General features: G+C 35.0%; 1 protein-coding gene across 1 annotated transcript in view; it reads left to right on the forward strand.

The window, feature by feature from the left end:
- LOC113062475 (venom phosphodiesterase 1) overlaps nt 1–8,368 on the forward strand; it is a 27,045-nt gene extending 18,677 nt beyond the window's left edge. The window contains exons 19-25 of the mRNA XM_026232358.1: nt 509–554; nt 1,920–2,074; nt 2,219–2,345; nt 2,734–2,811; nt 4,684–4,816; nt 5,145–5,301; nt 7,854–8,368. Of these exons, the coding sequence (XP_026088143.1) occupies nt 509–554; nt 1,920–2,074; nt 2,219–2,345; nt 2,734–2,811; nt 4,684–4,816; nt 5,145–5,301; nt 7,854–8,027 (870 nt within the window). The 3' untranslated portion in view covers nt 8,028–8,368. The remainder of the gene's footprint in view (nt 1–508; nt 555–1,919; nt 2,075–2,218; nt 2,346–2,733; nt 2,812–4,683; nt 4,817–5,144; nt 5,302–7,853) is intronic.
- The last annotated feature ends 7,422 nt before the right edge of the window (nt 8,369–15,790 follow it).

Below are 15,790 nucleotides of genomic sequence, written 5' to 3' on the forward strand. Positions count from 1 at the left end.
CACACACACACACACACACACTGGGCTGCAGCTGCACCGCAGTGGTACACACACACACACACACTGGGCTGCAGCTGCACCGCAGTGGTACACACACACACACACACTGGGCTGCAGCTGCACTGCAGTGGTACACACACACACACACACACACACACACACTGAGCTGCAGTGGTACACACACACACACACACACTGAGCTGCAGTGGTACACACACACACACACACACACACACACTGAGCTGCAGTGGTACACACACACACACACACACACACACACTGAGCTGCAGTGGTACACACACACACACACACACACACTGAGCTGCAGTGGTACACACATACTAAGCAGCATTATATTTAGTTTTTTTAATTCTTACATTAATGAAGAGACATTTTAGCAATTTTAGTTGTAGTTAACCATAATTACAGCACTGCCACTGACAGCTCCACTAATCTAGCTCTGTGTGTGTGTTTGTGTGTGTGTGTGTGTGTGTGTGTGTGTTTTCAGAGTGAAAGTGACATTAACGCACGTCTGAATCTCACCGATGCAGAAGGTGAGCTCTGTTCATTTCATTGACAAATCATTTTCGTAAAAAAATTTTCACCGAAAAAAAAAACTCGATTTGGAAAGAGATCCAGTCCAATCTCCATTGTCGGCGTCAAATGCTGTCATTACACTGTTATTTTAGTATTTTCATAAGCTCTTTATTACTGTAAAATGTATTAAAGTACTGTAAAATGTGATCTTTTCATTGTAACACTGCTAGAAGTTAAAAAGATTTTTACAGCAATTTTTTACCGTGATCTATCCAGTAGGTCATAAGCTAGCGTAACACATAAATCATTGAAAAATTCAGAGAAGAGCAGACATGGATACATTTGAAAAGCATGACAACGCAAAAGAGAATGAAAACAATGAAGAATGATTGAAAAAACTTTAATAACAAACCTATATAATAAGTTTAGGAAATTTGTGAGAAATGCTCAAAATGCATTACACTCTAACTAAAGATGACAGTCAACTAAAACGATAGAATAAAGCTAAAACAATTCAGATGACTAAAGTATGACTAACATTTAATGGCAGTTTAGTCAAAAGAATATGACTAAGACTAAGTCCAAATTTGCTGTCAAAATAAATGTCACTGAATGTGAGTGTGTTCCCACACACCGGATGAGTGTTGAGTTCCTGAAACTCTTTCTCACACACACGTCTGTTTCTCAGCAGCAGGTTTCGTTCATTCACATCGCATGTGAGTGTTGACCGTGTGACGCCGCATAGCAGAAGTTCATGACATGCTTCAAACTCAAAGCCTTTACCATATATATATAGATATATAGACTTCTGTGGAAGTTCACATGCTGCAGTGAACTGTTTACTGTTATTGCAGGCATTCCTGTAGATTAAATAGCCGTTACAACAACAGAATAATGAGTTTGTTTTCCAGGGAATGCATGAATTGAGCAAATGTTAACCATGAATGAAGTGTAAGTCGATTTGAATAAAAGCATCTGCCACGTGCATCAATGTAAATGATTTGGTCCATTAGACCGGCTTATTTACATTTACACTGATGCGTTTGGCAGATCTTTTCAATTCCCTAGGAATCAAACCCATGACGCTGGTGTTTCTCCTCTGAATACTTGCTGATAGGGAATGTTTGGCGTGTGGAAAATCAGGAAGTGACTATGTAAGACTGGGCAGCACTTATCAAGCTTGTGTCAGCGTGTAGGAGCTCTGCTGAGATAACAGTGAGATAACATGATGTTGAAAGCTGTGAGAGTCACCTGCTAAACAGCTGACCATAATGGTGTGTGTGTGTGTGTGTGTGTGTGTGTGTGTGTGTGTGTGTGTGTGTGTGTGTGTGTGTGTGTGTGTGTGTGTGTGTGTGTGTGTGTGTGTGTGTGTGTGTGTGCAGTGGCCGAGAGCGAGAGGCGACACATGTTGTTCGGCCGTCCGCGGGTTCTGCAGTCTGACGCTAAATACTGTGTCCTGCACCAACACGGTTTCATTACGGCCTACAGCACACGCACCCACACGCCCGTCTGGAGCTCCTTCACTCTCAACAAACAGGTGAGATGCACACATACACATACTGCAACAGTGGCATAGCAACACCCTAGCAACCAGCCAGGACATGCTAACATGTGGCTCATGTCTTCAGCTGAATATGCTCAGTTCTGGTTCTAATGACAAACTGAATGTGTGTCACTGTAGGCTGAAAGTTCTCCGGTCGTCTCAGATTGTCTTCGGGCAGACATCAGGATTCCAGCCAATCAGAGCGCGACATGTAACCAGTACAACAACGCTGGCAACATCACACACGCCTTCCTGTTCCCACCCAGTGAGTGTGTGAGTGTGTGTGTGTGTGTGTTTGCGTGTGTGTGCTTAATTAATTGCATTAGTTGCCAATGCAACGTTTCATATTTTATATATATTATTTTATTATTCACATTATATTAATATAGCTATAACTCTTGGATGTACTTAACAACGCATAAGTAAAAATTTATTTAATAACTTTCAGAATATTTATATTTTTTTTTATTTTTCAGTTACATTAATCTGTAAAACAAACATCCTCAGTTTATTAATTATGCATATTAATTTCATACATATTTTAATGTATTTTTTTGTTTATTCATTAAGTCAAAATAAGTTTTAGTTTTAGTTAGCAAAAAAACCCAATAAAAAAGTAAAGTTGTGTGTGTTTAATGTGTTTTTGTTGTCAGATCTGAACGGCACGTCTGAAGATCAGTTTGACGCTCTGACACTTGGAAACACGGTCCCCGTCTTCCCACAGTTCAAGAGTGAGTGTTTGAGTTGTGAGTTTATTCATTGTAAGTGTTTGTTTGGATCGTGAGTGTTTTAATTGTGAGTATTTGAGTTGTGAATCTTTGAGTCATGAGTTTATATGTGGTTATATGTGGTATATGAATCGTGAGCGTTTGAGTCTTGAATAGGGATGGGTATCATTTACATTTTATCGATACAGATACTTCTTTCCGATACCGATACTTATCGATGGTGCAAAAAGTTTGATGAAAATATGGTGAAAATTTCAAGATATTTTATTTATTCTGAACCTAAGCTACTGTATTAACGTTCTTCAGTCAAGAGCAGTGAGTTATTTTTCTCTTTGTGTTTTATCTTATTAACATTAGAGAAATAGTTAACCCAAAAATGACAATTGTGTCATCATTTGCTAACCTTAACCTGAATAAGTTTCTTCTTCTGATGAAAATAAGAAGTTATTTTGAAGAATCTGAGAAACGTGAGTTTTTATATGTGGTATATTAATCGTGAGTTTTTGAGTTGTGAGTGTTTGAATCCTGAGTTAGTTGTGAGGTTTATATGTGGTAGGGCGGTCACTTTTGTGAAAACATTTTCGATTTTTAAGACATAAGTGTTCGTTGAATGGATTGTGAAATCGATTTTCCATGTCAAAAAAAAAAGACGTTTCCTATTTCAACGTCAAATAACGGACGAACGTAAAGAGAGTGCTTGAAACGCAAAAGTCAGCAATATTTCTTATTTATTGGCATGAAATGCAGAATAACAAACAGCAACAGAAGTGCAACATTCTCAAAAAAAAAAAAAAAAAAAATAATATATATACAGAGGGGACAACTGCCATAACAAAAGAAAAACATCACTGCAGGCTTCAACCCGGCTGCATTTATGATTCAGGCAATTCAAAAATCTCCAAGATTATTTTAATAATGATTCAATCCATTTCAAACAACTGTTCAAAAAAATGAAACTTTAAATGGACCTGAGAAACAGGACATGTGTGTTTTTTTTATTGAACGTAACTGACACTTAGGCATATTGAAATTTATAATTGAAAGTTTTTTTGGTTAGTCCGAACGATTGTGCAATCGATTTTCGAACTAAAAGTGACAGCCCTAATATGTGGTATATGAATCCTGAGTTTTTGAGTAGTGAGTGTTAGAATCGTGAGTGTTTGAATCGTGAGTTTTTATTTGTGGTTTATGAATCGTGAGTTTTTGAGTAGTGAGTGTTAGAATCGTGAGTGTTTGAATCGTGAGGTTTTATATGTGGTTTATGAATCATGAGTTTTTGAGTCGTGAGTGTTTGAATCTTGAGTTAGTTTTGAATTTTATATGTGGTTTATGAATCATGAGTTTTTGAGTCGTGAGTGTTTGAATCTTGAGTTAGTTTTGAATTTTATATGTGGTTTATGAATCATGAGTTTTTGAGTCGTGAGTGTTTGAGTCGTGAGTTTTTATTTGTGGTATATATATTGTGAGTTTTTGAGTAGTGAGTGTTTGAATCGTGAGTTAGTTGGGAGTTTTATATGTGGTATATAAACCGTGAGTTTCTTTGAGTAGTAAGTGTTTGAATCGTGAGTTAGTTGGGTTTTATATGAGGTATATGAATCGTGAGTTTTTGAATCGTGAGTGTTTGAAACGTGAGTTTTTTTAATCGTGAGTTTTTATATGTGGTAAATGAATCGTGAGTTTTTGAGTAGTGAGTGTTTGAATCATGAGTTAGTTGTGAGTTTTATATGTGGTATATGAATCGTGAGTGTTTGACTCTTGAGTGTCTGAATCATAAGTGTTTGAGCCGTTAACCTTTGAGTCAGGAGCATCTGAATTGTGAGTGTTTATATGATGTTTTGGTCTGGATTTGGTCACTGATCGTGTGTGTTTGTGCAGGACTCTGGCAGTATTTTCAGGAGGTTCTGCTGATCAAATACGCATTTCAGTATAACGGTATTAACGTGGTTACCGGCCCAGTGTATGACTACAACTTTGATGGACACTTTGACTCTCCAGAGCAGATCCAGGAGTACGTATTCCCGAATTCCTGTTTTATCTATAAATATATATATTTATAGATATTATTATATTTATATTATAGTTTTTTTTTAAATAAATGTTTTAATTTAGCTTTGATTTTTACATTATCGTGTTATTATATTGAAATGTTTGTAACTTTGATATATAACCAATTTTCTATATTCTGTAATGATAATAATAATACAATATATATCCTAGCTTTATTTCAGTTAACAAAAATTGTTAATAGTTTCAGTTTACAATAATAATCGTGTAATGTACAGGCGTTAAAATAAATTAAAGAATTTACTTTATAATTTTTATTTTGTAATTTTCAGGTTCGTTGCAGGCTCATCTATTCCTGTTCCCACTCATTATTTTGTGGTCCTGACCAGCTGTAAGAATGACACACAGATGGTGAACGAGTGTTCTGCTGAACTTCAGACGGTTTCCTTCCTGCTTCCACACAGGAGCGACAACATGGAGAGCTGCGCTGTGAGTGTCACACTCTCACTTCCTGTTCCTGCAGTGCTTCGTGTCACTGTCACACATATCTGAAACCATGACTGCTGTCACATCATCGGTCAAACGTTCTCTGATGTCATGTGACATTTACACATACATATATACATACACACACACACTACCGGTCAAAAGTTTTTCTATTTTCATTTGTCACATGATCTTCAGAAATCATTCTAATATGATGATTTATTATCAGTGCTGAAACTGTTGTGCTGCTTCATATTTTTATTGAACCAGTTATACTTCATTTTCAGGATCATTTGATGAATAAAAAGTAAAAAAGAAGAGCATTTATTTAAAATATAAATATTTTCTAACAATATACACTGCTGTTCAAAAGGTTGGGGTCAGTACATTTTTATTCTTTCTTTTTTTGAAAGAAATTAAAACTTTTATTCAGCAAGGATGTGTTAAATTGTTAAAAAGTGATAGCAAAGATGTATATTTTAGAAATGATTTATATCTGGAAAAAATGCTGTTTTTTTTTAAATGTTTTATTCATCAAATAATCTTGAAAAAAAAGTATCACAGGTTCCAAAAAAAGTATTTGTCAGCACAACTGTTGATAATTCTAATAATAAATCATCATATTAGAATGACTTCTGAAGGATCATGTGAAACTTTTTACTGGAGTAATGATGATGGAAATTCAGCTGCGCATCACAGAAATCAATTATATTAAAAAAAAATATTAAAATAGAAACCATTATTTAATTTTGTAATAACATTATCCAAGATTACAGATTTTTCCTGTATTTTTGATCAAATAAATGCAGCCTTGATGAGCAGAAGACACATTATCACATTATAAGTCTCACTGATCCATATGATATATATATCAATGTCGTCACATTGAGCTGTAAAACTAGCATCTACTCTGTTTTATATATGCATATTAATTTAATTTATATAAATTGTACAATTTATTGATTATATTTATTATAGACTAGGGCTGGGACAATGCGTCGAGGTCATCGATGACGTCGACGCAAAAAATAAGTTGACACAAAATATGCGCATCGATTCGTCGACCTGTTTTTATTTCTCTAAAAAACGTTTGCAAAACATTTACCTTATGTGCGCCGAACATTTACCTTATGTTTTTTTTCTCCATGACAGGCTGCTGGCTCCCACTGTTTATATATTTTTTTTTTTGGAAAAGCACTCTCTGTATTAGCTTAAAGCCCTCAAGTTTACATTGGTTACTGTATTCTTTCAATTGCTCTAAACAAGTATTTTGGGTGACTTTTTATTGAATGCTAGACATCAAGTTGCTGTTATTTTCATCTGAAAGAAGAACTTTTTTTCAGTAAGCTAGGCCCTATGTGTTCAGTAAGCTTGTTTCAGTAAGCTATGTGTTTTCAAGGCTTCAAGGTTTTATTGAATGCTATCTCTATACAAGTGCAAAGTAATGCATTCTTAGTCAGTCTTTTATTTTGTAATTTTAAGAGCAATAAACATATATTGCAATGTTAAGGAATTCATGATTTTTTCATTCAGATATGTAAATCAACATTGTATAAATTGTTAGTAGTCAATTAATGGGGAGATAATCGAAATCCAATCGGTCTGGAAAAACTTAATCGTTAGATTAATCGATGCATCGAAAAAATAATCGCTAGATTAAACGTTTAAAAATAATCATTTATCCCAGCCCTATTATAGACAATCCATCCATTTTTTATTCAATAAAACAATGTAATATTCAGTTATATTAAGTGGTAAATATTATTCATTTATGTTAAGCTGTAAAACTAATAACCTCTGTTTTATTTATACATATTAATTTAAAAGATACACATTTTACAATTCATTGATATTTTGATTCATTTTTATTTTGTATTTTTTTTTACTAATTATTGATATATAGTATACAGATAATTCATATTGTATTTAATTTATTTGATAACCTTTTATTAAATAAAAATAATAATCTTAATAGATTTCTATATATTAAAAATTATTTTTATAAAAATTTTCAGTTTCAATGATTAAAGTGTAAAACGAACTGATTTTATATATTTAAATGTATACATTGAGTAAAAAGTAAATGTGGGGAAAATTTTGAAAACACTGAATAAACAAAAAAAAACGCTGTAAAAGTATTATCTTTGCCATTTAATTTATGCAAATAAAAATAAATTTGATAAAAATGTTTTAGATTAAAACCAAATCTTCTCATAAGCATAGATTTCATAATCGTCAATATCACTTCGAAATCAATGCTAAGTTAACGTCATGATTTCCATTAAGCTGCTTTGAAATGTGAAATACAACACAAATACAGGTAAATATGACTCGACATGATTGCGACAAAGGCACAGGTGCGTCCCATGATGCTGGCAAACAGAACAAAGAGATTGGTCATCGCTCATTGTTCTGGTTTCAGCTGCTTCTGTATTTTGTTTCAGACTTGAATGTGTGGCATGAATGACGCTTCCTGTAAATGGAAGCTTAATTAATGAAACAATGAAGTTTTATGTGACAGACACATGAGAAACTGTTTACGTGTTTGTGTGCAGGACGATCAGCCGGAGTCTCAGTGGGCGGAGCCTCTCCTGTGGATGCACCAATCACGAGTAAGAGATGTGGAGTGGATCAGTGGACTGGACTTTTTTCAAGACAGCAAGCGTCCAATCGCTGAGCTCCTGAGTCTGAAGACCCGCCCCACCGCCGCCATTCATCCCAAAGCTTGAGTTTGTGTTAATATATTTATTTAATCCTCTTTCCGTTTTGACCTAGATGAGAAGCTTACAAATTCATAAAAACAAACAAAGTGTAGTTCTTAGATGCATTAAGATTTAAAGTTTAAAGTTTAAGTTTATGCCCCTAAAATTAACTGATTTTGTTTGGCAAAATATTTAATATTTATGTTGTTCTGTTAGAGATAAATATGTAGGTTTCATAAATGTTATACTTATAAATCCAAAGGAATTTCATAAAATTCCATTCATTCCAATGGAGTTAATACTGGTAATTCATTAAAGAAATTTCATAAAATGATTTCAAATAAAATTTCTCAGCAATATTGAAAAAATCATAGTTTGTTTGTTGTGGTTCATGTGTAAATTTCAAAGAATTTAATTTTTTAATTAATAAATACTTTCACTCATTAATAAGAAATATCTAATCAGATGTTGTTTTAGTTGCAAAATTACTAATTTTCATAAATTAACGATTCTTGGGGTCCAAACGGATAGTATGTAGATTCAGAATGAGAAATTGGAGGGTTAGTGATGGTTTAGTAAAAAAGTAACTAATTACATTACTTATTAACTTTTTATGGAAAGTAATGTGTTACTCTACTGTTGCGTTACTTTTGCGTTACTTTTTAAATATGAGCAGGGCTTGATTGTTTTTAATATAAGTAGTTATATTTATAACAAACACATTAGTTAATAAAATGGGCTTAGATACATTTGTGTTCTTAGAATATATTGTCATATATTGTAATATATTATTTTCCCTTTTTATTTTCTAATATATTATATATTTGAATACATTTAATAATATATTAATGATGCATATATTATATAATATTTTGCAAAATATACAAATGATTGCCGCTTTCAATATATTGCAATATATTGGAAAAAAATAAATATATATATAAGAATATATGCCTAATATATTACATGATATTTTCCAATATACTGCAATATATTTTTGTTTCATAAGGGACATTTCACTGTTTTCATTCATTTTGATGAATACTAAATCTGTTTTGTTGCGAGTGTGATGAATCAATGCACATTTACATTTAATCTAGAACTACATCATGTTCACACAACGCCTCTGTACTTCCGATTTCTCCCAGTATGAGGACAGGAGACTCCTCAGTCAATAAACGGGAAAACAAAGTAACTGGTAACTGTAAAAAGCAACTCAGAAATTTTCTTGTAAATTAAAAAGTAATGCTTTACTTTACTAGTTACTTGAAATATACAACACAAAGTAATCTGATTACATAACTTGTGTAATGTGTTACACAAGAAATTGCATCTAACAGCTATTTTTCCCAAGACTGCTGGGAAATATCTGCAAACATTCCTGGCCGTGCTCCTAATGATCTTTAGAACGCTCTGATCATCGTATGAAGGGTTTGGGAAACGTCGGTCTGTTATTCGAGAGTCTAGCTGTATTAGTGCGATGTGTCTTGAACCAGATCTGATCTGTAGATTTATACCCTCAACTGAAATAAACCTCCCAGACCTACTTTTGGAACATCCTCGTTTGGGAAAATGGTGTGAAATTAGTCAATAGTAAAACAATGGAAGTCCATATGCTGAAAAAAGTAATTTTGCATCTGCAGATTTTAAAAATACTGAAAAAAAATAATTATTTGCCGCATAGAAGTCCTGATTTAACAAACTTAGCAAATGTGTGTAGCACAGTGTTATGTAAGTATTTGCCGCTATAGTTTTTATTATTTTGCATTAGATTTTATTTTTATATTTTATATTTTAGTTTTTTTTATGTGCTTTTTGGCTTTATTTTTAAATATTACTATTTAGGTTTAAGTTATTTTTATTTCAGTTTAATTGTAGATTAACTTTGATTAAGACTAAGAATTTTGACTAAAATTAGTTTATTTATTTCCAGTAAATCCAGTAATTTTAGCCTGGTAATACCAGACTCTGCTACTTCACTTTGCTTCGTAGACAGAGTCTGGAATGGCATAATAGAGAAGTGTTTTCTCTCTCGCTAGGGGGCGCTTGTCTGAAGTTTAAAATCATTGGTTACCCGTAAGCCAATCAGATACGTTTAGTTATGACGTATGTTATGCGCCTGTACAGCCGCATCGAAGCACAGACATCATGTATCGAACTCAAATCTATGATTGAACTTCCACTGTAAACCTGTTGTAAACATGATGATGCGAGCGAAATACCGGAGTGAACATGGCTGTAAACGACTTTTGCAGATTATGCGAAGTTAATCTACGCATCTACGTCACGGCTCTCAGCCCGCCCTCTGTTCGTTGATTGGCTCGGCTGTTTCCAGACCGGTGGCAAACAGAAAGCTCTGACGCTGTATCAGACTGAGTACAGAAGCGAAATGAAATTGAGCAGAAGTAGGAAGTCTGACGTAGTCAGGCTATAATTTTAGTGCTCCAGCTTAAATGTGTTTCTCTTGATTGCCCAGGCAACATTTCTCAGTTTTGGTTAAAGGTTTTCATCTAACAGCTATTCTTTTATTTATATTACCAAAATGTTTTTTCTTTTTCTTTTTTTCCTCCTTTCTGTATGTGTGTGTATGTGTGTGTGTGTGTCTGTGTGAGCATATGACATCTTCCCGTGAAAGGTGTCTCAGACTTCATTCAGAGTCAATATTTCCTTGTGGAGTGATGGATTTCCAGGGAATGCAGTGCAGGTCGGAGGTCTGCTTTCCTGTCATGACAGACACCTGTAGAAAGGCATTGAGCTTGATCTGCTCTGTGGGAAGACCCCAGAGACAGTAAGAGGTGCAGGTGACCTGATGCGCGCTGGTTCTCATTTACTGGTATTCTCATGCTATATTCAGTCATTCTAACATGGATGGGTTTTCCTTTTTGGAAATGTTAAATGGGGGCTGAAATGCTTGTTTTCACTCAATATCCTGTTAATCTTGAGTACCTATAGAGTAGTACTGCATCCTTCATAAATCCAAAAAGTCTTTAGTTTTATTATATTCATAAGAGAAAGACGTGTGGGCGGAGCTAAAGAATCACGAGCGCGAATAGGCTTTTGCGTTGAGAGTGTTTGGAAGCTGTGACATTACCGTGAGGACAAAACCATCATCCAAAACAAACCATGGCTAAGTCAGATTCAGCGTTTATTTATGATCCAGAATCAGATCCCGAGGCTGAAACTGAACGAGAGCAGCAGCAGCAACGACTCGCTCCGAGCGGGGCTCGAACCCGGGTCTCTGATGGGAGGAGGACGCACTAACAAGGAGGCAGAGATATTTGAAGCAGTTTTACTCACCGCATGCGGTTCCAACACACAATCGTGACCCTTTTTCGTTGGGACTGCATCATCCTTAAGAAATTAACGATACGCAAATCCACCGTCAAACTGGGCCTTGTTTGTAAAACAAGCATCTTCGAAATGCAGGGAACAAACAAAAACACTTGCACAACTCCGTTGATGCTCTGTAAAAATAAACTCCATCCACTGGTCCCTTAATACTGTTTCTTTTTGGTAATCTGTGCAGGGTTGTCTTGCCCTGGCAACCAAAAACACACTTCTTTTGTGACATTTGGCGACGCTCTGGCTCTGATCAGTGAAGTCTGTTGTGCTCTCAGTGCTCTGCTATACGGGAGCGCGCTCTTCCAGCAGAAGTGCCTCAGGACACATATAAGGAAATTCCGCTCCATCTAACGTCACACAGAGCCATACTCGAAAAAAACTTTCCCAAACTTATGACAAACCGGAAGAGGTATTTTTGGAACAGAAATACTCCTTCAAACGTACAACTTAATTTTTGAAACTTTGTCCATGTTTAGCATGGGAATCCAACTCTTTAACAGTGTAAAAAACTCAGTATGCATGAAATAGCATTTCACCCTCCCTTTAATGAATGATATTGCATTGTACTTAAACCTATCTGCTTTGCTGATAAAGGCTTATACAACTTCCCAAGAAATTGCAATATTTGTTTTACCTTTTTTCTGGCATTTTTCCCCCTCCCACTTACATTTACGGTCAAAAATATCCTGCCTACAAAACTTGGCTTGTTAATCTCCCATTATGCTTTATTATCTCAACTGTACAATCTTTTCCACTTGTTTGTTTTTTATTAAACTGACTGATCATAGACCTCTCTGATCTGAGCTCATGCCTCTCGGTTATTTTAGTATAATAAATGAGAATAATAATTTATAATTTATTTTAGAATAAATGAGAAATGTTGCATTAAAAACTAGCTAGTTTGTAAAATATGTATTATATTTTATTTTAGTTTGGAACTAACATTTATTTTAACTGATTTTTATGAATCAGTTTTAGTTTTAGTTTTAGTTTTAGTTTACTCTATGGCCTTCTGTTCAGACGACTGATTAACTGGAACCAAACTGGGGAATTCTGCTGGACTACATGTCATTTCAGGAACATCACATCTCTTAGTATTTCAACATTTAAATTTTTTGTGACCACAATCTTTTTGTAAGATGATTTTTAAAAGTCCAGTGAGATTTGGACCCCACTGTCTAGAGTTCTAGACAAAAAAAAAACAGTGTATCCATCTAACATGTATTTTGAGCTGAAGCTCGTCATATTAATGGAGTGATTCACTAGTCATCTATAAACCGGTTACTTCACCTGAACAGATTTGTGTTGACGTTTTCTTTGGAATGTAAATATGGATATTTATTTGTAAACATAATTTTTTTCCACTTAATTAAGTTAAAGTCATAAAACTAGCGAGTTAAGCCAGTAGTCTTGCTAACAGAGTCGTGTAAACATGACTGATGAACCGATTCAACTGAGTGAGTCATTTACGCTGGATCCGCTCCGATTGATTCAAACTCGTGACTTCGATCATTCAGTTCAGCCGATTGATTAGCAAAACCCAGATCAAAAGAGCCTCTCATTTTGAAATATCGACATCGCTTGAAATGATTTTAAAAAGCACGAAGTGATGGTGAAGCCAAGCTGTTCGAATCTCTGAATCAATTAAACCAGTGAGTCGCAAAATGATTCACTTCTTCAAAGCGCTGCAATCGAAGTGATTTTTTTTAATTATAAAACGATACAAAACACCAAATCATTAAAGCAGTACAGTTATTAAAACAAAACAAAGAAACAGAAAGAAAAAAGAAAGAATACATCTACAAATCATTTAATTAACCATGGTTTTATTATAGTAAAAGTGTTTTTTACACCATAAGAGGACGCACGGTATGAATACAGAGATGCAGTTTTCACTGCTTTAGGGTGAACAGAACTTTGAATCATTTCTATATACTAATCTAGATCAACTGAATAAAGAAAAGAGAGATTTAGAGACTATTTATGTATGTGAACTTTAGCTAGCAGGGCCTGTATTCACAAAACATGGCTAAAAGTAGCTCATATCTTCCCAACTTAGGGGAAAATTTTTTAAATAATGGGCTAAAAGCAATTTAGGTCTGGAGCAGTGAAGAGAACTCCTGAGTCACTATAAGATCAAATCACAAACTATTACTAAAATCACAGTTTCCGACAATCTGTCTGGCAATGTACACATTCGAGAACCATTTGACAATAATGACCTTTTATAAAGGGTTTGCCTTTCGCTTTGGACGTTATCCCAACTCCACATTGCCCTTTGAGTATAATACCAGCTGTTCTTGAGCCCAGTTTGGTTTTCTCTCACATTTTCCTGTCTTACTGTCAGCCATGATTATTCTACTCTGTTAATTATAAGGCTGTTTATAAGCATATCCACTAATTAATACATAAGCTGACAATCAGCTAAATATATACTTGTACTGCATTTTAAAATCTTGATTTGAGTGTGGCAATTATATTAATGTTTAAACCTTTATTTGAATACGGCAACATACATTATGTCCATGAATAAATCTCTGACAGAGACATCAGCCAATCACTGTGTGCATAGTTAATGAGCATGCTGACATCATCCATAGAAATGAGCTCAGCCCCGCCCCCTAACGCCGAGCTAAGTCTGTTCTTTAGTAAAAGTTTGTCTCATCTCCTGTGAATAGGTTTTAAGAGAAAGCTTGCCTCCTTCTGACATTATTTAGAGTCACTTATACCTAAAGCAGGATTGTAACGGGAGTCAGAATAAGAGCAGCGTGTTGTGATGAGCTGGAAACACCCTGCTCACCGCAGTCCCACATCATCTGGATGTGTTTCTAATGGTTCGTGAGGCGATGATTCATCTACTGGTTCCAACAGGAGCACATTAGGACGAATTCAGTGAGGTTAAATGCTGTTTCCAGTCTGAGACGTGTGGCTTGTGCTCAAACTGTGTCACAGCACAGACAGCTCTCTGGCTCTTTAGCAGGAGACAGCTTTATTTCAGATCTGAACTGACTCGTTTTCTTTGCCTTTCTTCTCAACTGGAGCTCGTTGAAGACATGTGATGACATTGTGCTCTATGAATAATTTTGGCTGTGTGATGAAACGATTCATTCCTGTATTTTAGTCGATTTGGATAAAAGCGTCTGCTTAATACAAAAGTTTCAGTCATTAATACAACAGATCATTTCAAAGCAGCTTTATAAATTACAGCATTAATGTACATTAATCGACTAATTAAAACTATGAAGATATACAAAAATGCATTAATAAATAGTGAAATATTATTCTAGTGTAAACCAGCTGTGTTCTGTGTGAATCTGTGTTAAAGTGTAATGTATTTCTGTGATGCTCCGCTGTATTTTCAGCATCATTCCTCCAGTCTTCAGTGTCACATGATCTTCAGAAATCAGAATAATATGATGAATATTTTCATTGAAATGGTGATAAACTACTATTCAGACGTTTTGGGCAAGGGTTTCCACAAAAAAAAAAAAAATTGAGCTGTGTTCAACACTGATAATAATCAGAAATGTTTCTTGAGCAGTAAATCATCATATTATTCTGATTTCTGAAGATCATGTGACACTGAAGACTGGAGGAATGATGCTGAAAATACAGCGGAGCATCACAGAAATAAATTACACTTTAACACAGATTCACACAGAAAACAGATGATTTACTTTATAATATTATTTCACAATTTTTACTGCATTTTTGGTCAAATAAAAGCATGCTTGGTGAGCAGAAGAGACTCTTTCAGAAACATTCAGAAGTCTTTCAAACAGAGACTGAAGCTATAAGCGTGTGTTTATAGCAACAGGATGATCTGATGTTCGAGCTGCAGGAAGATTTTAGTCATGTCGGAAGTGAAAGTTGAAAAGCTTCATGATATGTCCATTATATGAAAGGAGCATTGATGGTTTTGATGCAAATGTAGTTTTGAAGCTTCTTCCCGTTTCTGACAGTAGTGAGCACATTTAGATGCACACCAGTAACCTGACAACGCAAGGAAGCTGCGGTTACATGACTTCATTAATAAATCAGGTTAATTCCCTGCAGTGACATCAGAATATAATCATGTGTGTATCTGACTCGGAGGATTGAATGTTCGTCCGTTTGTCTCATGCAGTTATAAACGCAGCGTTATGTCTGAACCTCTTCTACTTCTGCTGCACTTTCACTGTTTTCTGACTCTTTTCTCCGTCTAGATGTCTTAAACTCGAGCAGGTTTACATGCATGTTCTTAAACCGATCATGCTTAATAAACCGATAACGCACGCGGTCATGAAATCACGTTAACCCGTTTTCTTTCAGATTTAAGCGCATCCAAGCAAATATTTCGCAGTAAAGAAAGAAGGAAATATATCACAAAAGCAGACTTTTTCATGACTCAGAAAATGATGAAAGTGCTCTCATCTCGTGCAGCAGAAGTGGTTCAGTCAAATCGCTGT

Source organism: Carassius auratus, chromosome 44 (assembly GCF_003368295.1).
Source record: "Carassius auratus strain Wakin chromosome 44, ASM336829v1, whole genome shotgun sequence".
NCBI classification, from domain to species: domain Eukaryota; kingdom Metazoa; phylum Chordata; class Actinopteri; order Cypriniformes; family Cyprinidae; genus Carassius; species Carassius auratus.